Below are 21,406 nucleotides of genomic sequence, written 5' to 3' on the forward strand. Positions count from 1 at the left end.
GTTGTGTAGCTCACATGTTTTACGCAGAGGACACAAGTCTCCCAAAGATACGCTTTGGACTAAAGCAAAAGCAACAATGGCTTTTAAATACTACAACCTTATCAAACGAGCTTATTATTACAAAAAGATGGAAAGATTCTCTGTTGGCGATCTAACTAAAAAAAATAAAAATGTTAGAATTGCAGAGATTCAAAATATTCAAAAGTATTTTTAAGATAAGAAGAAATTAAACACATTAATACAATAATACTTCTTTGCTTTTCACCAGCTACTGATACATCAGTTTTATAATGAAGTACAAGTTGACACATCAGTAAAAATAGCTAACCAATCAAATTATAACGTTTAAGATCATCTATAATTTTGCAAAGAGGGACACAATAATTTATTTCTACGGATCGAGAAAACGAAAATTCAAGAATCTCCGCCGAGTTCTTTTTCCTGCAAACAGGAGTGTGCCGGTCCCCGTTTTGTTTTCCGATCAACGGGCCCGGCGAAGCATGGAACCCTCCAACGTGTATGTTTGTGATTTCTTCTTCCTTTTTTCCCTTTTTGATGTTCAATTATCTTTTGGATTATGACTTTTGATGTTGAGATTTTGTTCTTCTCTGAGTTTGAAACTATATATATAGAACTGAAAAAAAATTGTGAAATATCCGAGCTTGATCTGTGCTCTAGTGATGGCGGATTCAATAGATATGGGTGCTGACTTGGTTGAAGTTCGATTAGATTGGCTTAAGGATTTCAACCCTCATAGTGTTGAGCATTTTGATTGTTCGATTTTGGGGGTTTTCGCCTTGTGAGATTGGTTTTTTGGGGTTCGATGATGTTTTCGGATTTGCTTTGCTTCTGACTCTGATTTTATTGCTTCGCTGCGTTAGTTTGTTGTGGACTCATCCCAGTTTTTATCGTTAATTTAGCTTCGCGATAGTACATTTTGCCACAAATTTGTCTTATAGTGTGGTTTCAGTTTTACATCAAATTTGTCTATATGTTTTTGTTCTATGTAGCACACAACGCGTGTGGGATCAGAACCATGAATAAAAAAGAAGAGGAACAGAGGATGATGATAAGAAACTGAAAAAATCAAGTTCCAGTGGTGCAGCGGAAACCCTAAATTTGGTGATTCGTTAAAACAGAGGTTGATCAATTGGTGATGACGAAGAGTTGATCAACAGTGGAGAAGTATCCACGGAAGCACGGTGAAGAAGAAGAACAAACCATTGTGTTATCCATGGCTCTATCTCTTGCCCTCTGTATGCTTAAGTGGTTTTTTTTCAAAAAAGTTTTTGACTCTAACAAGACAAAGGTTTAGCGATTCTGACTTCTCGTCGTGAAAGTAGAAGAAGAGATTCGAGAATCTCCTATGGTAAGCAAAATCAGTAGACAAAAGCCATCGTTCATGAAGATATCGCCTATGCATCAAACTGGGTTAAGTTGGTTTTCTGATTTTAATCTCTTTTGATCATGTAAGATTGTTGATTTTTAAATAGTGTAGTCATTTGTAGTTAGAAACGTTAATGAGACCATGTCTTTGTGTGAGCTTTCTAATGACCAAACTCTTTAAGACCATCATCAATAAATAGCTCAATGAAGGTTTTGTTGTAGTTGTTGTTTGATGATTTGCTATATGCTATTACTTTTGCCTTAGATATAATGTTTTTGTCTTTGATATAATGTTTTTATTTTTATGTTTCTTCACAGGGTGTAATGTGAAGATATTGAATTAGAAGGTAGCTACTTTATGCAGTACGATTGAAAGCTTAATTAGGAGTGTATCAACAAAGGAAATATAAACACCTTCTATGATCTTGGTAAAAATAAGAGTGGAACATGGGTAAAAATAAACTTCGTTTGTTGTATTGATGTTTTTGATGCTTTGCCATTTGAATCATGGATTTTATATTCACTTGTGTATTGATCAATGTTTTGTATTGGTAAACTTGTTCACAAACACAACAAGAAGCGTGTCAGTTTTGTTATAAGTAACAAAAACGATCCCCAAGTGAAAATCCCTAAGTATATTAATTTTGTTTTGTTCAATTACTACTCTCAGCCTTTGTCTCTTGATCGATTGTTGTGTAGGGTTTTGAGTGAAAACTTGTAGAAAAACATGAAAATAAAACTTGGAGAAGAAGCTCTTCTCATGATATTATTTGATTTCACTTTTACAATTACATTGTTATTTTGTATTTAAAGAGAAGTCTCTTAAATGATAAGAGAATATGTGTCCTCTAACTCATGATTCCAAAGGATATCGAATTTGTTGGGTAAACATTCATGAAGCTTCTTGCTTTGTACACAACTTTTAATTAAGTTTCTTTCTTTTGTTGCAGGCTTGTTAATACACTATAGCTTTTAAAAACCATAGCATACATTAGAGTTAAACCAATTATATAATTAAATTTATTCGAATGTATAAAAAAGTATCCCGCGGCATCGCGCGGGTCTAACCTAGTAATATCAACAAATTTAAAAAGACAAAGAATTCGCACAATGGCTTTTGTCTCCCATTGGCTATTTTCAAGTGTCGCTTTACACTTTAGGACCCGTACCTTAAGGGAAACAGCTATCATTAATCTCAGTGCTAATCATATTTAATGTCTCATTTACTAAACTAGTGGACAGTGGTTAATTGGTTATCTTATTTAAATGGAATTTGCTTATATAACAAATAATTTAATTGCCTTTAATCAACATTCGGAAGTAGGCCCATCATCGTTATGGGCTTCAATAGGCCCGTTTATCAACATTTTTGTCCGTTTGTTAATAAAAAAAAGGAAGAGTCATTAGGTGGCGCGAAGACGTCAGTCATCGCCGCAAAGGAAGCGGCGGTGGAAGCTGACATGCAACATCGTGCTCGTGTCATTCTCTTCTTCTCCCTCACTCTTTCTCTCTCTCTCTCTCGATTCGTAGGCATTTTCGTCTGTTCTTCATTACATCACACATACAGATTCTTATATTATATAAAATCGTCTCTTTATCTTTGAACCATGACCGGTAAAGATATTCTCCACAAGATGAAAGAATCCGTAAAGGTATCGTTTTTAATTTCATCTCCTCCCAATTTTTACTTTAGCAATCGCTTTTGGCCACTTAATATGCGGATCGGGTATTTGGTAGAACTGGTTCTTTTAGATTCAGATATATAATATACTTGTTGGAATCTAAGATACCTCTCAGTTGTGACAATTGGCTGTTTGATTGTATTGTACCTTCTTTTGGTGTAGGAGAAAGTTGGGTTAGGTGCATCTGCTTCATCTGCAGATTCAGGGAAAGGTAAGAGCAAGATGTCAAAGCAGATCACACATGGTTTTCATTTGGTGAAAGGGAAAGCATTTCACGAGATGGAGGATTACGTTGTTGCCAAATTCAAGGAAGTTGATGATAATGAGCTTGGTTTGTTTGCTATCTTCGATGGCCATCTTAGCCACGAGATTCCTGACTACTTGTGCTCCCATTTGTTTGAGAACATCTTGAAAGAGGTAATGGGAGTTTTTTTCCCCTCTACACACTGTTCTTGGAAGTCAGGTATTATGGACTTTGATGTTGTTCTTGTTTTTTTTTTTTTTTATGATTGGGAAGCCTAATTTCTGGAAAGAGCCTGAGGTAGCGATAAAGAAAGCTTATTATATCACGGATACGACGATTCTAGACAAAGCAGCTGATCTGGGGAAAGGTGGTTCTACTGCTGTGACTGCGATATTGATCAACGGCCAGAAGCTGGTGGTTGCTAATGTTGGAGACTCTCGAGCTGTTATTTGCAAAGATGGTGTTGCAAAGCCACTCTCTGTTGATCATGAGCCCAATTTGGAGAAGGAAGAAATTGAGAACAGAGGCGGATTCGTTTCTAACTTTCCTGGTATCTAAATAATTCAGTTACATTTATGCAAATATGTTATGATTTTGTTGTTGTTTATGCTTGAGTTTTTATTTGTATTGAACCTATTTCAGGGGATGTTCCTCGAGTTGATGGTCAGCTAGCTGTGGCAAGGGCATTTGGTGACAAGAGTTTAAAGATGCATTTGAGTTCGGAACCATATGTTACGGTGGAGATCATTAACGATGATGCCGAGTTTCTTATCCTAGCAAGTGATGGACTGTGGAAGGTTTTTGATCTACCATTATCTATTTTCCAACAACTTACTTGTATGGTCGCTGATTATTTCAAAATTCAATAGGTCATGTCAAACCAAGAAGCGGTTGACTCGATTAAGGGGATTAAAGATGCCAAGTCTGCAGCTAAGCACCTCGCAGAAGAGGCTGTTGCAATGAAAAGCTCAGATGATATCTCGGTCGTTGTCGTGAAATTTCAGTGACCATTAGCTCTCGGTTAGTCTTTTTCTCTCATTTTGACCTTTTCAATTAGCCTTACTCATATAAATGATCAAGTGAAGAGTTTGAGAGTAAAAAACATATCATAATCGTATCTTCAAACATACATGAAACACGATCACTAAACATTATTAGACGCATGAGTATGCCTAGGTCTTTTAGATTTGCTGATAGACATCCATTACAGGACAACATAGCGGGAACCAGAGGGATGTAGTTATATATTGGTGTAGGATTCGATACCATTGACTCGCTTTTCTTGACACGGTTAGATGTCATTATTTGGATAACAGAATAGAGCATATGTAGATGACAGAAGAGAGGGAGCGTTTATCTGATCTGTGATCGCTTGAATGATGAGTTGGTCATAGGAAGTTTCATCTCTATCCTGTTTCTTTCTTGAGTCTGGACCAGTTGGCTACTAAACCCTCTCCGGCCTGACCCTTCTCCATATATGTCACCAGAAATCTTCCTCCTCCTCTCATTGTGTCCAGCTAAGCGCCTCCTGCAACTTCTTTTAGCTTCATCAAACTCTGGCAGCTCATGAAACCTGCTCAAAACCCCCAAAACCATCAAAATTGAGAACAAACCTCTTCCTGATCATTTTTATAAAGTAATATTGAAGGGAAGAATGGTACCTGCTGCATTGCTGACAAAAGCGTTGCCTGACGCCTGTAACAGTTGCAGCAGATGCCTTTGCATGAACTTCACAAACTCTGTGTCTGCGGTAATACTGCTTGGCCTCAGTCAAATTGGCAGTGCACCTATCGACCTGGCACAGTCGAGATGGAAGACGGTCGGTGCTAGGTACTCTAACTCTCTCCATCACACGCTTCCTTTTGTCTTCAACTCCCCCATCTTCCTCTTCTCCATCCGTACCATTCTCCATTTCTTCTTCATCAAGGTTGGAGACTGTAACCTTGTCTTTCAAGTAACCCCGTCGTTGTGTTCGCTGACCCTCCATTTTCTGGTAAAGCTTTAAAGTTGTATTCTTATGAAATGGTAGTGAAAGTCTGGTTAGGACTTAGTAATGTTGAGGGATGGGCTTGTGGTTGGAATAATGAATTTTTTGAAGTGTTTAAAAAGGGGAGAAAAGTCGGGAGATGGACCACTGTGTCCTTGTATGCTTCTCTGGTGGAATAAGTACATGATTACGTGATGTGTTTGCTCCCCAAAAAAGAAGAATAGAGTAATGGGGTTTAGTTTGAAATTATACAAGTGAAAAAATTCTGCTAACTGCTTTGGTTTCTTCTGGTGCACTTAATAGTTGGTACAAAATTGGAGCTGTATATTGTACTTCCGCTTTAATATTTGACTTTTAATTCGAATTTCTTATTGAAACTGGGGACCCTTTTGTTTGGAACATTGATGTCCTTCTAGGTAATTAAGATGATCCTTATTGACCAGTGCAACTGTAGACATATAGTACAATGAAGACGAGCTGGAAAATCATAATTTACGCATGGTCTTCTCATCTAACTTTATAATATATCATCTCTAGAAACGGACAAAGATCCTAATAAATGGTGACATCCTTTGTCGATGTAGACTATTGGATTCCTCTTCCTGCAACCCTAGTGGTCATCTATTGTTGGACCCATCTGGACTATAGATATTTAAGGTTAGCTCAGGATTAGAGGTAAAATGGTTATGTTCAGTTTAAACTATTTATTACATGCTGGTTTGTAATCTGGTTTAACTGGCTTGTCTCTGTATTTGATGCTGGCAGCATGAATATCGTCTGTTCTGGACCATAGCATAGGAATGCATTTTAATTGATGCTTTTACACTTTTTTTTTTTCTTTCGGGTGTTGGGTGTTTATTAGTATCACCTGCAAAGATTCTATTTTGTTGGAGTGGAAAATCAGAGATTAAAAAGTAAACAGTGAGGTCACTTTAGCTATAAGGAGTCAATGCAATATGACACTTGGAACAATTCTTGATAGAGAGCTTTGATGTTTAAGGTTTAAAGTTTAGCTGCTCGAAAGAGATCTTCTCCGCATAATAACAACCATGCATAAAAGTAACAATATCCTTCACTTTTTAACCTTGCTTTGTTTTTGTTTTGATAGGAGAAGAGAATAATAACAAGTATGGGCGTTCCCTCTGTAAGATGCAATCATCACCACTTCTGTTTCTTCCCTTTTTCTTTTCAACTCAAATAGTGAAAACTTTTTTTTCTTTCTTTTTTGTAACTTTTTTAATTATACATTACAGCAGTGTAAGAAAGAGGAATAGTTAAAATTAGTGGGTAGTGAAAGAGACAGGTCATAAAAGGTTTCACATGCCAAACTGTACTCATGTCTTGAGTCTATGACATGAGCTTTTGGGTTTGTTTTTACAGTAACAGAATAAATCTCGTCCCTCTCTTCTCACATCTCCTTTCCACGTTCCTTCATTTGAAATTAAATTGTTTCTAGCAACCTAAAAGTAAAAAAATATGCTATAGTTTAAGGATTTGATTTTGCTTTCGTTCTGTAATATTTTTTTGGGTGGGCAAGAAGTGATTCTCTTCAAATCGTGTAAAGAACACAAAGTGAACAAACCTTAGAATATGATAAGTTTCTGCTCGTCTCCTTCTGCTCGGTGCCAATTTCAAGTTTTGGTACGGTCCTAATAAAGAAACAGAATCAAAACGCGAACCTAAAAAAAAAAAAAGATGCTATTGTATAATCGAGGAAGTGGAGAATATATTTATCCAGTCTTGGCCAACTTTCGTAGCTTTCGCATTTGTCACTTAACGTAAGGAAACAAAACGCATGTACCTTTCCTTAAGCCACTACTAACACCAAATATCAGAGATGCCTCCTCTCGTTTTCGGTTCCACTTGTCCCCTACAGAACCAAAGAGCATCAGTTCTGTTTATTTGTGTCAAAGATGCTACAATCTAGATATATATGATATATTATAGTTATAAATAACTGAAAAAAAAGAGAACTCAGATTGAATCATGATAGGGTTTGTAAACAAAACCAAATGATATAGTTAACAGTTCATATTTTGTGTGTGTATATATAACGATTCACAGTACCTAGATTGTTTTCAGACAAAGAAACTGAACTACTTGTTTTAGTAAATAGTAGTACACGATTTGTTCTGATCTGCTAGAGCGCGATTTTGAGCCGAGAGAATTTGTCCCTCCATTTACAGGAATTTTCAACGAAACAAGCTTTAAATATTGCCGATGTGATATACCCTACGGACTATGCGATCCAGCTGTGTTCAGTCCCAACCCCACAACCAAACTCCGTAGATATTCGTCAATCTACACACTTATCTTATATCAGTTTTTGCATGTAATCACCTCATTATTTATTCTCCTTAATTTCACGAGATAAATATCTAGGAGATTATGTTTGTGCATACATAATTTTTAGAAGATAGTTATCATATAAAAATAGTTCGGAGCGGTTGTTTATTTTGCATTAGTTCAACCTAAAGATAAAAAAAAACAAATAGTAATGAAATCTAGCCACGGTCCATTCATAAACCTTGAACCACGAGCAACCTCTCATTGAAACAACAACAATGCCAAAAAAAAAAACGATAGAAACCCCAAAACACTAGCTTAGGGTGAGTTAACTTCGCCGCCAGTCTGCTGATGTAGATCCTCCACACCTCTATACTCCGTCGTATCCACAGGCTGTTGCACATCCTTCAACTCCACCGCCACCTTATCCTCTTGAATCCTGCCGTGATCATCATCATCATCGCCCGCGACCGCATCGCTAATGTTTTGACCAGTTTCCTTGGCCGCTTTCCACGCACCTTCCATCGTATCCTTCATGTTATCTCCGGCATTGATTGCTGCGTCGGTTGCTTTCTTCACTCCTTCCTTTGCCTTTTCCGATACGTAACTCGCCGTGGACTTATCGTCGTTTGCATTGTTCGAGCCTTGACCATAGTGGGTAGTGCCCTATAGAAATAAATCCTTCATTTATCAGCCCTAGTATCAATTAAATACTTAACTAAAAAAGTGTTACACTCTTATCCAAAAATATTGGAAAAACAATAATTAATAATCTGAATGAATTATATAAACCTTATAGACATACGTACCTGCTTAAATCCGGTTGAGAAGCAGTTGATTCCGGTTGTAGCTTGTCGGATAACATAACCGGAGAAATGTCCCCCCGGAGTACTTGAAACCTTCACCGCCGTGAGTCTTTTCGCCAAAAACCTAGTCGCCATTATTAATTGTCCTCTTTAAGTTCTGGATTAGATATTAATCTGTTGCTTTCCCAAATTATCTCGCAGTTGCTTAAGAAGTAGTTAACGAAGAAGATCCAAAGGTTGCGGAAGTCAGTGGAATGTTTAAGAGTACCAAGCCAGCGAGACGTGGACAAACTTAGGACACGTTTCTCAGTTAATGTCTCACGTCTCGACACGTGCTCAAAGCGGTTCCCAAGTAAATCCTTATATTATTACTTCGTCGTTTTCATCTTTTGGCCCAGTTATAGCCATTAGGGGCCCATTATTGTTAAGGCCCAGCTTATGAAGCTTAGCTGGCAATGTCATCCATCTCTTGTGATGATGGATATGGGAAAGTACAAAGAGATTACGATAGCCGGCGACACGTAGAAGCAGAGAGAGAGTGAAAATGGCGGAGATGAAGTGTGTCGGAGTAGTGGGTGCTGGACAGATGGGCTCAGGAATTGCGCAACTCGCCGCCACGAACGGTCTCGAAGTTTGGCTAATGGACGCTGATCGTCAGGCGCTCTCTCGAGCCACCGCAGCTATCTCCTCATCCGTCAAACGTTTCGTCTCTAAAGGTCTAATCTCCAAGGCAAGATTTACTTTTTTGAACTCCTTGGTATTTCATTCTCCACGGAACCAAACCAACTAACTCAGTTACTCAGTGATCATCGTGTTAGCAAATATAACCCAATTCATAGCCAGTCCTGTGTTGCTTTGATTGCTCTGTCACGCATATTGGTTCTTAGGCTATACTTCACTATCCTATGTCAGTTTCACTATAATTTTTATTTTATTTTAAATGTGTTCTTATGATAGTGTTACTAGTGTTAAAGACTTCAGAACACTTTGCAGGATTTAGGAATAGTGAAATGGTCGATACTTGTGGTAATCTCTATTATTAAGACCAGAATAGTGATTTGTATTTTGCAGGAAGTTGGTGATGATGCTATGCGTCGTCTACGTTTCACATCCAACATTCAAGATTTGTCTTCTGCTGATATCATCGTTGAAGCCATTGTGGAATCTGAAGACATAAAGAGGAAGTTGTTCAAGGATCTAGATGGTTTAGCAAAGAGTTCTGCGATTTTAGCTTCTAATACAAGTTCTATCTCCATTACTCGTCTTGCCTCCGCTACAAAAAGACCTGGCCAGGTTTAAGTTTATATTTTTTACTTCCTCTAACTAAAATTAATCATCTTATCTGTTGTTCATTAGTTCCATGTCGTCTATAGGTCATTGGAATGCACTTTATGAACCCTCCTCCAGTAATGAAACTGGTTGAGATCATTCGCGGTGCGGAGACCTCAGAAGAGACGTTTATTGCTACAAAAGCCCTGGCTGAAAGGTTCGGTATTTCCTTGAAATAGAGTTTTACATGTAACAAGTTTCTTGGGGTTTGGTTACTCAGTGTAACTAACTAAATTGCTGCTTCAGTTACTCACTGTAGATTTAGATTTTTAACCGTCTATCCTTGATACCTGCAGGTTTGGCAAGACAACAGTTTGCTCACAAGACTACGCGGGATTCGTGGTGAACAGGATCCTCATGCCGATGATCAATGAAGCCTTCCACACACTTTACACAGGGGTGGCTACAAAGGAAGACATTGACAGCGGAATGAAACACGGCACAAACCAACCAATGGGTCCTTTGGAGTTAGCGGACTTAATCGGTCTAGACGTGTGCTTGTCTGTATTGAAAGTTCTGCATCAGGGACTTGGAGACGCAAAGTACACACCTTGTCCTCTTCTTGTTCAATACGTTGACGCTGGAAGGTTAGGAAGAAAACGAGGAGTCGGAGTTTATGATTACCGTAATAAAGCTACACAAAATCTATCTCCTCGGCTCTGAGAAATGCAAGTCAAAAAAAAGAAGTAAAGACATGTTTTAGCTCTTAAGACAAGAACAGTTTAATGCTTTGTGGGTTGTGTCTGGATTCTTTCTTTGTTTCTCGGTAGATATGTGAAGTTTACCGGTCAGCGACCTTGTGTTGTAATCTTGACATGTACTTTAAAAACTAGCTTAAACAAATCAATAAACATCGTTGTTATCACGTTGCTTTCTACTAATAAATAAATAAAGTGAAACTTTCTCTTTATAACTCGTTTGTTTCAAATTCTAATGTTGTCTTGGTTTTGACTTATAAGTAAATCATCAGCAGAATCGCTACATGAAATGTTCTTCGAGACGATCTCTTTTGGTTTGATTAAATCAGTATATATCAAAATTCAGACATACTTTCAAATCAAATAACCAGAAAAAAGTGTAAATTCAACAGCTAAAGGACAGAGAATCTTGTCAAGGTTATCAAACTTATCATCGATGACGAAGAAATTTAAAGAGATAATGATTAAAACCATTAGGTGATGATAACTTTAATAAGTTTAGATGATGCAAAGAATAAACCCAGTCAAATAGCAAAAGACAAATCTCTGTTGACGAAAACAAAAATGGCAAAAGACAAATCCCTTGCACATTATTATAAATTACTCTCTTAATCCAAACTTCAACGGTAACTCCGTTAGAAAATAGCAATTATAACCATGCATTAATCTATAATAAATGTAATTATCTTTTGAAATTGTAGTAGTGTAATTTAAGTTACTCCTTGTAATCTTATCATTATCTTTGTTTATTTATTTGAATCTTATCATTATCTTTGTTTATTTATTTGAAAGCTTAATTAACACATTTTACTACTATATTGTAAGTAAAATAATAATAAGCTGAAGCAGAAGTAATAAAGATATTTAAAAGCAGAGCAAAGTTATTATAAAAAAAAAAAAAAAAAAAAAAAAAAAAACCAAAATTACAATCGCAGTAATTTTTTTTTATAAACAGTCTCTCAGTCTACTTCTCCGGCGATACTCTCGGAGAAGTCACCGGAAAGAGTGGCAGAAGCTGCGGCTCTGATTCTCTTGGAGTTGAAATCGGAGACTGGTGTAGGTAATAGCCCTTGTCAGCAATAGCTCTCTCTTCCTCAGATAATGGCGACATCCTGTCAAAAGGGTCGCCGTCGTTTCCGCTGTTCCCCTGCTTTAACGGCGTCACGGGACTGTTAAGTGCAAGCTTGGGGAAATCAAGACAGCTAGGCGACAAGAGCTCCTGATTCCTCGGCGAGAATCTTGGACTCCCGGAGCCTGAGCCACCACCACCGATCATGAGTGTGTTAATCATGAGACTGTTCTTGATGAGGTTGTTGTTGTTAAATCCGCCGTGCGATCTCCTCTCGTAAAGTTTGTTGCCACCAGAATGTTTCTTCGGCTGCACGGTTTTGACCGGTGGAATCACGAAGTTACCCTTGCCTGAAGGAGTCGTCGGAGGACGTAAAGAGTCTGGAGATCTCGGGGAAGAGGTTCCCGTGAGCATCTGTACGACTTGTTTGAAAGAAGATGTGTCTGCTTGAACAAAAGTTGTTGGGTAATGATCAGATCTAGTTACGATGTGATGATGTAAAGATCCATTGACAATGGAAGATGAAGCTGATGATGAGGAAGAAGATGGTGGGTTTGTTGAAATCTCCATTGATGTTATCCTTTTGGGGAGCTTCTTGATTCTAATGGTTTCCTCTATAACTCCATTAGGCTATGGCTCTTCTCTTTGTCTGTTCGAATTGGAAGATTCTGTGTGAGTTTTGAGTGAAGGAGAAGATGAAATTAAAATGGTCTTCTCTTCTTGAGGTTTTGGGATTATAAAAAGAAGTTGGATTGGTTATTTTATTTAATATTGGAATCTTTCTTTATGAGAAAAATTTTAAACTATTAAATGTTTTTAGAAATAAATATATAGACAAATAAAAGTTGACATGAGGATTTGTGCCCAGGGAATCAAAAGATGTTTTTATTAGGCAATTTTTAATTTCTTACTTTGAATTTGTCTGCCATAGTGTATAAAGGAAGAAATTGCTATGCAACTTTGTCTTTATTAGGCTCTAAATTGATATTGAATTCTAGAATTTTACAGACTATTAAGAAAATGCTTGCATACCCTATCGAACAACAAATTATATTTGATACTTTAGTTTTAAAAACTAGTACAGTTCAACATAATTGCTTTCTCGAAAATAAATAAATCATATTGCTCCTTTTCTGCTAAAGTGAAATTATCAGAGTCATATCTTTATGAGTTTTTGTGCATGCATACACCTATACACATCTAAATATGTACTATCGTATCTCGGTCTTCTATAGCTTTTTCATATCCATGAAATGTTCTAAATACCAATCAAACTCGTACACTTGGCTATATTGTGTTTACATATGATGTGTGTGACATCGACGTATCAAATTTTCATTTGTGATGATAAAATAAAGAAACCTCGAATTCTTTGGCTCAGTGGACTATATATATGTGCCATATTACATACTTTCTCAGGAAAAAAAAAAAAAAGAAATCACGTAGATAAACCACGATACAAATCCTCTATAGAAAGTACAAACTTCCATAACTTATAAATCACAAGAAAAACTGGAGGTATTATACAATAAACCAGATATACAATGAACTAGTCGAAGTTTGAATACGTAATAATGCTAACTACGTGTATGAAACTATATACACATATATGTATACAATACAATTATTTGAATTAGATTTATTTATGTCGTTATGAGTTATGACTCGTTCACAGAAGTAGACTTTGGTTCAACAAATTCAGAGAAATTTTCTTACTTCATTTTCGATTAGAATAAGTCTAGTCAATATTTCTTTCCTAAAACTAACAAAGATCTTTTTGTACAAGTTTCAATTTAAGACTGGTTTTAAAAAGAAACGAAGAAAACTATAAAAAGAAAGATGCGATAGGCGTGCATGTATTGAGCCGCAAACCCTAATGATCAAAATTTTAAAATTAAAAGTCGTCTGACTATAGAGACACTTGTACGGCAGATATTGGTTTATTGCTCCTAGTTGAACGGGCAAATACTCCTATTAGTCTACTTCTACTAACTCTAATTAACTTCGGATTGGCCGGTCCAATTATCTATAGATTAAACAATTATTATATGATATGTCCATAAGAACCATAGTATATGTCATGTTTGGTTTACACTTTAATTCGTAGAAGTACACATGTTGCGATGGACTGATTTGGTTTCATCAGTCCAAACTTTTGTTCCCAAAAAACTTTTTCTCTTCTTTAATCTACATAATGAATTCTTGAGTTAAACTAATTACGTTGGTGACTAGCTATAAAATTGCTCTTCTTTTTTTTCCTATTCTTCTTTGTCACAAATCGTTCTTCTTTAAGCTGATATATATATATATATATATATATATATATATATATATATATATATTTCGCTAAATTAATTGGTTCGTACGTACGACTATGTATGTGTACTTGGAATTTAGCGGACTGCCCATGGCATAAGAGAAATAAAAAAATTGGGATCATATTGATATATTCTTGGTTAATGTAGGAAAAATCATATATTTTTTGTCGTAGTTGTGTTTGAAAGTCAATCGCAATAATAAGATAGTGATCGCAAAGACTATTAATTAGTATTATCTATGAATGCGATAAACAAACTGTAAATGATAGAATATTAAAGAAGATGATGAATCTTTAATTACCGCCTAAGTGCCTAACCCATAGTTTTATTTATTTTTGTTAATTGCCTAACCCATAGTTGTTTTCCCACTTTCTTTCTTTTTACCTTTTTGGGGTTATTAATGTGCTTAAGAATATATTCGTACTACTTCAAATGTATATGATTAACTATTAAATAACCTTTCACCCACCATTAACTGAAAAAAAAAGAAGAAAATTTAAACTTTTTAAGGTAAGCTAACGATGCTTATATTAGTGGCTAACAAATGCTTTCTTGTCATAATCATTAAGTAGTTAGATTCTGTAAAATTCAATGTATTTTCGAGTTAGGTTAAATTATCATCACATATCATTCAAACCAAATGTTCCCATTTTACCTAAATTCTCTACCTCAAAAAGAATGATAGAAGAGTTTGACTATCCATACACAAATGATTCTGATCTTTCTTTTGTGATAGATGTTTGATGATGATAATTTTTTCATCGTTCAGTGCAAAAACAAAGACCGGAACACATGTGTCACCCACCAACTTTTTATTCACAATGTAAACAGCAAACACAACAAAAACAATCGATAAAAGTGATATATTTTTTCCACAAGAAAAGACTAATAAATGTAATGAAACAGAGAAGCCACACATGAGAACGTGTTAAAAAACCTAATGCACAGTCGACTTTTTCCCCACGAGCCCCCTAGATTCGTTAGTTTAAAAGTTCAAATATTAACAAACGAAATGCAAATCAAACATTCTCGCATCATCTACTCACTCAAACATTGAATACATACGAGCTTGATGTTACTTTATAATAAAGCTTGGTTTTATCGATCACGCAAATAGTTTCCGGGTCAATTTGGGCTGATTTGGCCCATTAATTGTTTTCGGAACCCGCTAATGGATATGCTTATGTATGAATATCTCAAATTACTACTACTCAACAGTACTATTACTAATAATTATTTACATGTTAATATAAATAGAATATCTTGATCTTTCAGAGAACATGAAGCTATAGCATATATTATATAGGCTTAGAAGATGTCATGTGCGTAATAACAGTCTTGAATCAATGAACATAGTAAAAATAGTATTGTTTTGATAATAATGAAACATTCAAAATTGTATCCACGTTTAAGAAATTATTAATGGAATTTCAGTTTCCACCGGATCTTCAGAGGTCAACGGTTAAACGTTGGTTTATAGTCAACGTGAAGCTCCAAGTAAAGTAAATAAGTAATGAGCAATTGCGGTGGCGATATGACTGTCACAAACAGTATAGAAGGGAGAAGTAAACGACACGTTGAGGGGAAACATTAGAGTGTCTTAAGTCGGGTTTTGCAAGTAAGCGTAACGGACATGTGACTCTTACCGAGTTTCCTGGCACATCTACCGTCCTCACACGTGCGAGGTTTGCATAGGTTTCGGTGTAAGACAACTCATGAACTGCATGACTTCTCAAGTTCTCTGCATAACAGTAAAGTGTCCTATGATTTTCTAAGTGAGAGAAGAAAATATAAAATACTAAGTTGGAACAAAATGTGATATTTTGGTTTTAGTAGAAAGAAGGGTGGAGTTGATTTCGTGACCATATTTCCCCATAATATAACTAATCAAAAAAAGAAAAGCTGAGGACACTATTGGTTAACACGACTACATTTGACGCAAAAGTACTGCGAAAATTTAGATCAGCCATGCTTCAATCAGAAGACTAGAAACATTTTTCCGAGTTCCGTCTAAAGAACTTGGCATGTTATGCGGAAAATGGTTATATGATGTTTAACAGAAACAACTGATGAGTTGATGTTAAGTAAAAAATGTGTAACCAAAAGAAAGAAAGAGAGATGATGTTAAGTAAAAATGTCTAACAAACAAAAATGTAAAGTTAACATATGACAACTAGAAAAGATGTAATGATAACGATAATAGGCTTAATAGCTTAAAGATTCTTGTAAGTAAGGTTTTGCAGTGAATTTCCTTTTTCCCTTCCGTTACAAATAGATAGTAATCACTTGTTTTGCCTAATTTAAGGAACTTAAAAAAGAAAACTTTCATAAAATCTAGAATTATGTATCTTCTTATGGCAATATAAATACCAATACGACATCATCATCTGTGTTCCACTCTTCCTTTTTTCTTATTGTGTGTTCCAAAGCACTCTTCCTTTTTTCTTATTGTGTGTTCCAAAGCCAAACTTTCTCCGTCTACTTAATCGACTATTTACCTTATAAGCTAAATGGTCATTAAGATCCCTTGTACTTTCATTAAACTCATTCCCCTCATCTCCTTAATCCTCTATTTCCTCGCAACGGCAACGTCTAATTCTTATTCAGTTTTAGCCGAAGAAGCTACCAATGTAGAAGACCAAGAGTTCTACATTCTTGATGAAAGTCCTACAATACTTTCGAATGTAACAATATCATCCAAAACCCGACTACTAGTTAGCCACTACAAAAATATCAGAAAAGGGATGAGATGTCATGTGGCAGGCTATAACGTTTGCAACGGCGTAAAGGCTGACAAGGGGACGAGTTTGTTGTATTGTTGCAAGAAGCATTGTCGAAATATCTTAGGTGATATGAAGAATTGTGGACGGTGCGGTCACAAATGTAGATTTGGACAAAGATGTTGCGGAGGCATATGCACCAATGTTGGCTTTAACCCTAAGCATTGTGGTAAATGCAACAAAAAGTGTAAATCCGGGGTGAAATGTGAGTACGGATATTGTGGCTACGCTTGATTTTTTAATATGAAACTGCTGGAGGGTTAATGGGTAATTTTAAGAGTGGTGTATTTCTTAAGAAGCTGCATAAGCAGAGATCGTATTCGTATACGCATACTTAAATGGATACATTATCAATCGACAATAGATATCTCTACGCATACGTGCACCATGATTTTATCTGTGATATTTATATATACATATGTGTATTTTGTTCTTGATAACTTATGCAAACTTAAAAAAAAAAACTTATGCAAACTTAAAAAATATATATATATATATATATATATTTAATAATTAGTTTGGTTCTGTTTCAAAAAACATAATATCCCAAGAAAAAAGCGTCGAATGTAATTTATATTCCTTATGCAACTTTAATTAATTATAGGTTAGTAGTATATGGGTATAAATAGTATATTGTTTAACTTTTTACCATTGAGGAACATAAATCAAAATTTTCAAAATCTTTGAAACCCGCCCTCTCTCTTCGCGTCGTCTTCTCCGTACAAGTACCTCAGAGTCGAAGCAGGACTGCCTTGGAATACACGCAAATATGGTATTACTCTTTTACTCTTTCTTGGAAAAAGTTTTCTATAATCTTACTCTTTTTTGACATTTTCTTGGAAACTTAGGTGATAAGTAGGCTGCTAAGTAGGCGAGTTTCTTTGAGGCGTCGTACGAGTCTTCAACAACTGGCGCCGGCGTATCCTTTCCGATTCAATCTCGCGGTATAAGAGTTATATGAGTTTACGAGTCATGGGTTTGAGTTTTCAGGGTTGAATTTAATTGGAGAACCATGAATGAATGAATTGAATTGCAGGACGTGAGAAGTTCTTTGGAAACGGCTGAGATGGAACGTCGTCAGAAAGGTGAAGCTGTGGTTTACGATGGCGAAAAAGATGATACAGAGAATGGAGTGCTTATTCATGAAAGAGGAGAAACAAGTCATGAATTGCAGGACGTGAGAAGTTCTTTGGATACGGCTGAGATGGAACGTCGTCGGAAAGGTAAAGCTGTGGTTTATGATGGCGAAAAAGATGATACAGAGACTGGAGTGTTAATTCAAGAAAGAGGAGAAACAAGTTATGTTGGGGTAGGAGGGGGAAGTAGCGAACAAAGGATTAACATAGAAGAACTGTTGAGTGGTCAAGAAGCTCATCAACACAAGCAGCAGACTGATTCCGTTTACAAAGAATCACTGTTGACTTCCAGAAACATCGTTGCTTTGGTGGTGATCTTTATGGCAACAGTTGGATGGTCGACAGGGTTAAATCCCCCAGGAGGGTTAAACGATGATGGAGAGGCAGCCGTTGGGAAAAAGACAGCATTCTTCATCTTCATGCTTGCGGTTTACACCATGGTTCCTGTTAGTTTGATAACTCTTGGTCTGCTTTGTGGTGTTACCCCTCGTAACCAGAAAGTGCAGAGAAACACATTGAAGGTCTGTCATGCTTTCATGTGGATTGGCTTGATATCATTTGCAGTGGCGTTTGTTTCCGGCAGTTGGTTGATTGTGCCAAGCGATAGATTCTGGTTAAAGCTGATTGGTTTGTTAAACACACTTGCTGCTATGATTGTTCTCACCTCTTACATATGGTCAAAGCAAGCCAGGAAGTTTTTTAGGCGCCTCTCTTTCTGTGATTTGGACGGTTCATCTGATGAAGCCGAAGTAGAAACTTCTATGGTTGCTACTCATATCGAGACATAGCAATGGGATTTTTGATATGTTGTAGAGAGAATATATGACGACGGTATATAAGTGGAAATTTTCGATATGTGTATATGAGCTGGGAGTTCTGATATGATAGGATTTTGTTCTGTTATATGATCGTAGCTGATTGACAGAATACACGATTGATGTATACTTTTGATATGTTCAGCTTTCTAATAGATGAAGAAGTTTTAACTCTCCTTTATTAATTACTTCTATTTCTAGTTATTTGGTTTTTAACTTACGAGCTAGCTAACAGCTTTATACGACAAATCTGACCTTGATTGAGATTTATCACTAAATTTATCATTGGTTTGAGCAAAAAAGGTTTTGGTCTCTGAGAATCTGGTGAACCTGCTGCATTGTAGTTGAGAAACCTTCTTCTGCATTTTTATTTTTCTACTGCTTCTATTTGGATGGATATGATTTCTGTTTTGATGCACTGCATTTGACAACCCGTCAGATATATTCTTAACTGAAAAGTAATTAGACTAGTGCTCTCTTGTTCTTCTATACATAGATGGTTGTTATTCAATTCTGAAGATATCATCAAAATTAGTGACAGAGGCATATAAAATGATCAAAGTAATTCAGCATTCTCTCTCTTTACTCAAATTGTTGCCTTGTTCATCTTTGAGTGATAGGCTTTGGTTGTAGACTTGTAGCTTCTTCTCTGCTTCATTTTGCATGAAAAATTGATATTGTCCCCTGTATAAAGCCAGTAAATTCTGCTCTTTGCCAATTGCTACTATTCTTCTTTAAAATATAAATATAGGCACTTAAGCTTCTGATTTTAGTAAAGCAGTAGAGAATGTTCCCATGCTTACTTCTGAGTACTCTTTTATTCCATACTAATCTGTTATCATATTCAAATCGCTTAAAACCCTTCCATCTACTCTGCTCTGAACGTATAACTATTTCACTCGTGGGATCAAATCTTAAAAGTTCGCTGTATCCATATAAGCTTTGTCTGTTCTGGACGTGACTGAGGGTTGTTATCGGTTTCCTTCCTACCAATTTCTCTAACTACTCTTAAAGACGTTTCAACCTTAATGGATCTCCTTTCCTTTTTAAGTCCGCACTAGATATCATATTGAAATCACCTCATGCTAGGTCTAGGCTACTAGCATTGGTCTATGGCAGTACAGTCCTGCTTTGACACAAGATCATTCATGTTTCTCCATACGTTGTAATTCCTGTTGCTTGTCCGCAAAGCCATAGACATATATATGTTTAAACATTCAAATCAATATAGTTGATAGAAGGATAGAAACATATATAGCTGCATGTTCGCTCATCTTTTAACACAAACGAAGTCCAACAAATTATATAGGCCCATTTTATCCTATGGGCCAGGCCTCATGATAGCACAACCTCGCCTGTCTAGTGTCTACGACTATTCAGCCATATATATATATATATATATATGTTATAAAAAAAAAAAAAAAAAAAAAAAAAAAGCAGAAGTCGAATTAGGGTTCTCACCATGTCAGGTCATTGTGTTCATTGGCTAGTCCATAACGGGTTCTGTTGTGAATGCAAATCTGCCGTGGACTGGTATAAAGGTGAACGAAAGAATTGCAGAAGGATCAAAGATCCGGATTGTGATCATTCGATGTCTTACCGTGGATACTGTACCAGGTGCTGTTGTAAAGTGGACGAAAGCGATGGACAGTTATTCAATTACAGATCCCAAGGTCACCATCTAACCTACAAATACGTAGCTTCCATGAAACGGAAGAGGTCTGGAATTGGTTACGGGCAGAGGAAGCTTCACTTGGTTGTTGACTTGCAGCACGTGCTTCTACACTCCCGCCTCTCCAAGGATGATGATGATGGTGTTTTGGTTAAGTTACGTCCTTTCGCTCGGGAATTTCTCCGTGAGGCAAACGAGCTCTTTACAATCTATGCCTACACCAAATCGGATCCAAAGCAAGCCCGACATTGTGTCAAGTTGCTCGATCCGCTGGAAATATTCTTCCCAAGTCGGTTCATTACAATCGCTGATGAGAAGAGGAAGAAGAAGAGTCTTGAGTTTGTACTGGCGGAAGAAAGAGGGGTGGTGATCCTTGATTGCAAGTCTGAGACGTGGGAGAAGGATGATCAGAGAAACTTGCTTCTGATCAAGAGTTATGATTATTTCAAACAAGTGGATGATGATTACCAAGGACCCATCACGAGATTCATCAAACTCTTCTTCAACAAGTCTTTGCTAGATGAAAAGAGAAATGAGAAAGAAGAAGAAGAAGAAGAAGATGATGATGATGATGATGGAGCGCTGGTGGATGCACTCAACTCCCTCAAGACACTTCACCAAAGATTCTTTCATGGCCAATGTAAAGACGTGAGGCTTTTGTTACATCCCTCGACCAGATAATAAAGCTTTAATTTCCTTAATATTTTGTACACTTGATTTTCAAACTTTTTTCAACACCCCTCTCTCTCTCTCCAGTCTCCATTCTTTGATCTTTTGAGAATTCCAAAACTTAAGACTTTAATTAGCTGCTCAACATTTCGGTTTAATCAAGTATAGCAAACTAACTAGTATTCGGATCGACTGACAAAGCTTATTAAGATTTGGAAACGTCGTGAAAGGACAGTAATCCTCATTTTATCGGGACATGATCGAATTCAGAGGTTTCCACTTGAACTCTGACTTAATTTACCAAATATTACGTTACAGTTTGGATTGGCTAACATGCGCCCATACAAAACAATTCTTTAAGAACATACATATATACAACAATTCTTTAAGAACATATATATATATATATACAGTATAAATTTTATGATTCCGGTCCAAGAGTAAAAATCTAACAACCTTTGGTTGGTTCACCAATCTGTTTTCTGATAAGATTTATCCAAAAATTTCGGCTCCCAAGCTTCGTAGAATT

The 21,406-nt window shown here is 36.4% G+C and overlaps 7 protein-coding genes and 1 pseudogene across 7 annotated transcripts; 5 read left to right on the forward strand and 3 right to left on the reverse strand.

Annotated features, from left to right (window-relative positions):
• Window positions 1-2,765: 2,765 nt before the first annotated feature.
• On the forward strand, window positions 2,766-6,712 carry LOC104765352 (putative protein phosphatase 2C 39). The gene is made up of 6 exons (XM_010489045.3): window positions 2,766-3,038; window positions 3,231-3,485; window positions 3,586-3,862; window positions 3,955-4,109; window positions 4,182-4,332; window positions 6,408-6,712. Exons 1-5 carry the CDS (start codon window positions 2,994-2,996, stop codon window positions 4,317-4,319), a joined length of 870 nt encoding a protein of 289 aa, XP_010487347.2. The 5' UTR covers window positions 2,766-2,993; the 3' UTR covers window positions 4,320-4,332; window positions 6,408-6,712.
• LOC104765351 (squamosa promoter-binding-like protein 5) lies at window positions 4,400-5,442 on the reverse strand. The gene is made up of 2 exons (XM_010489044.3): window positions 4,974-5,442; window positions 4,400-4,885 (listed from the first exon to the last, which is right to left on the reverse strand). The coding sequence occupies exons 1-2, from the start codon at window positions 5,297-5,299 to the stop codon at window positions 4,666-4,668; spliced, it is 546 nt and encodes a 181-aa protein (XP_010487346.1). The 5' UTR covers window positions 5,300-5,442; the 3' UTR covers window positions 4,400-4,665.
• Window positions 6,713-7,705: 993 nt separating the features above from the next.
• Window positions 7,706-8,645, reverse strand: LOC104765353 (uncharacterized). The gene is made up of 2 exons (XM_010489046.3): window positions 8,395-8,645; window positions 7,706-8,251 (listed from the first exon to the last, which is right to left on the reverse strand). The coding sequence occupies exons 1-2, from the start codon at window positions 8,524-8,526 to the stop codon at window positions 7,904-7,906; spliced, it is 480 nt and encodes a 159-aa protein (XP_010487348.1). The 5' UTR covers window positions 8,527-8,645; the 3' UTR covers window positions 7,706-7,903.
• On the forward strand, window positions 8,593-10,585 carry LOC104765354 (uncharacterized). Its single transcript, XM_010489047.3, has 4 exons — window positions 8,593-9,121; window positions 9,463-9,684; window positions 9,765-9,877; window positions 10,017-10,585. Exons 1-4 carry the CDS (start codon window positions 8,936-8,938, stop codon window positions 10,381-10,383), a joined length of 888 nt encoding a protein of 295 aa, XP_010487349.1. The 5' UTR covers window positions 8,593-8,935; the 3' UTR covers window positions 10,384-10,585.
• Window positions 10,586-11,159: 574 nt separating this feature from the next.
• Window positions 11,160-12,235, reverse strand: LOC104765355 (VQ motif-containing protein 19). The gene has a single exon (XM_010489048.3). It carries the CDS (start codon window positions 12,055-12,057, stop codon window positions 11,383-11,385), a length of 675 nt encoding a protein of 224 aa, XP_010487350.1. The 5' UTR covers window positions 12,058-12,235; the 3' UTR covers window positions 11,160-11,382.
• Window positions 12,236-16,155: 3,920 nt separating this feature from the next.
• LOC104779986 (protein GRIM REAPER pseudogene) lies at window positions 16,156-16,946 on the forward strand (annotated as a pseudogene).
• An 89-nt stretch (window positions 16,947-17,035) lies between these two features.
• Window positions 17,036-18,708, forward strand: LOC147920274 (uncharacterized). The gene is made up of 3 exons (XM_087500957.1): window positions 17,036-17,357; window positions 17,434-17,529; window positions 17,622-18,708. Exons 1-3 carry the CDS (start codon window positions 17,355-17,357, stop codon window positions 18,507-18,509), a joined length of 987 nt encoding a protein of 328 aa, XP_087357083.1. The 5' UTR covers window positions 17,036-17,354; the 3' UTR covers window positions 18,510-18,708.
• A 1,290-nt stretch (window positions 18,709-19,998) lies between these two features.
• On the forward strand, window positions 19,999-21,010 carry LOC147920275 (RNA polymerase II C-terminal domain phosphatase-like 5). Its single transcript, XM_087500988.1, has 2 exons — window positions 19,999-20,717; window positions 21,004-21,010. The coding sequence occupies exons 1-2, from the start codon at window positions 19,999-20,001 to the stop codon at window positions 21,008-21,010; spliced, it is 726 nt and encodes a 241-aa protein (XP_087357114.1).
• The last annotated feature ends 396 nt before the right edge of the window (window positions 21,011-21,406 follow it).

Source organism: Camelina sativa, chromosome 19, assembly GCF_030686135.1.
Source record: "Camelina sativa cultivar CO46 ecotype springtype chromosome 19, ASM3068613v1".
NCBI classification, from domain to species: domain Eukaryota; kingdom Viridiplantae; phylum Streptophyta; class Magnoliopsida; order Brassicales; family Brassicaceae; genus Camelina; species Camelina sativa.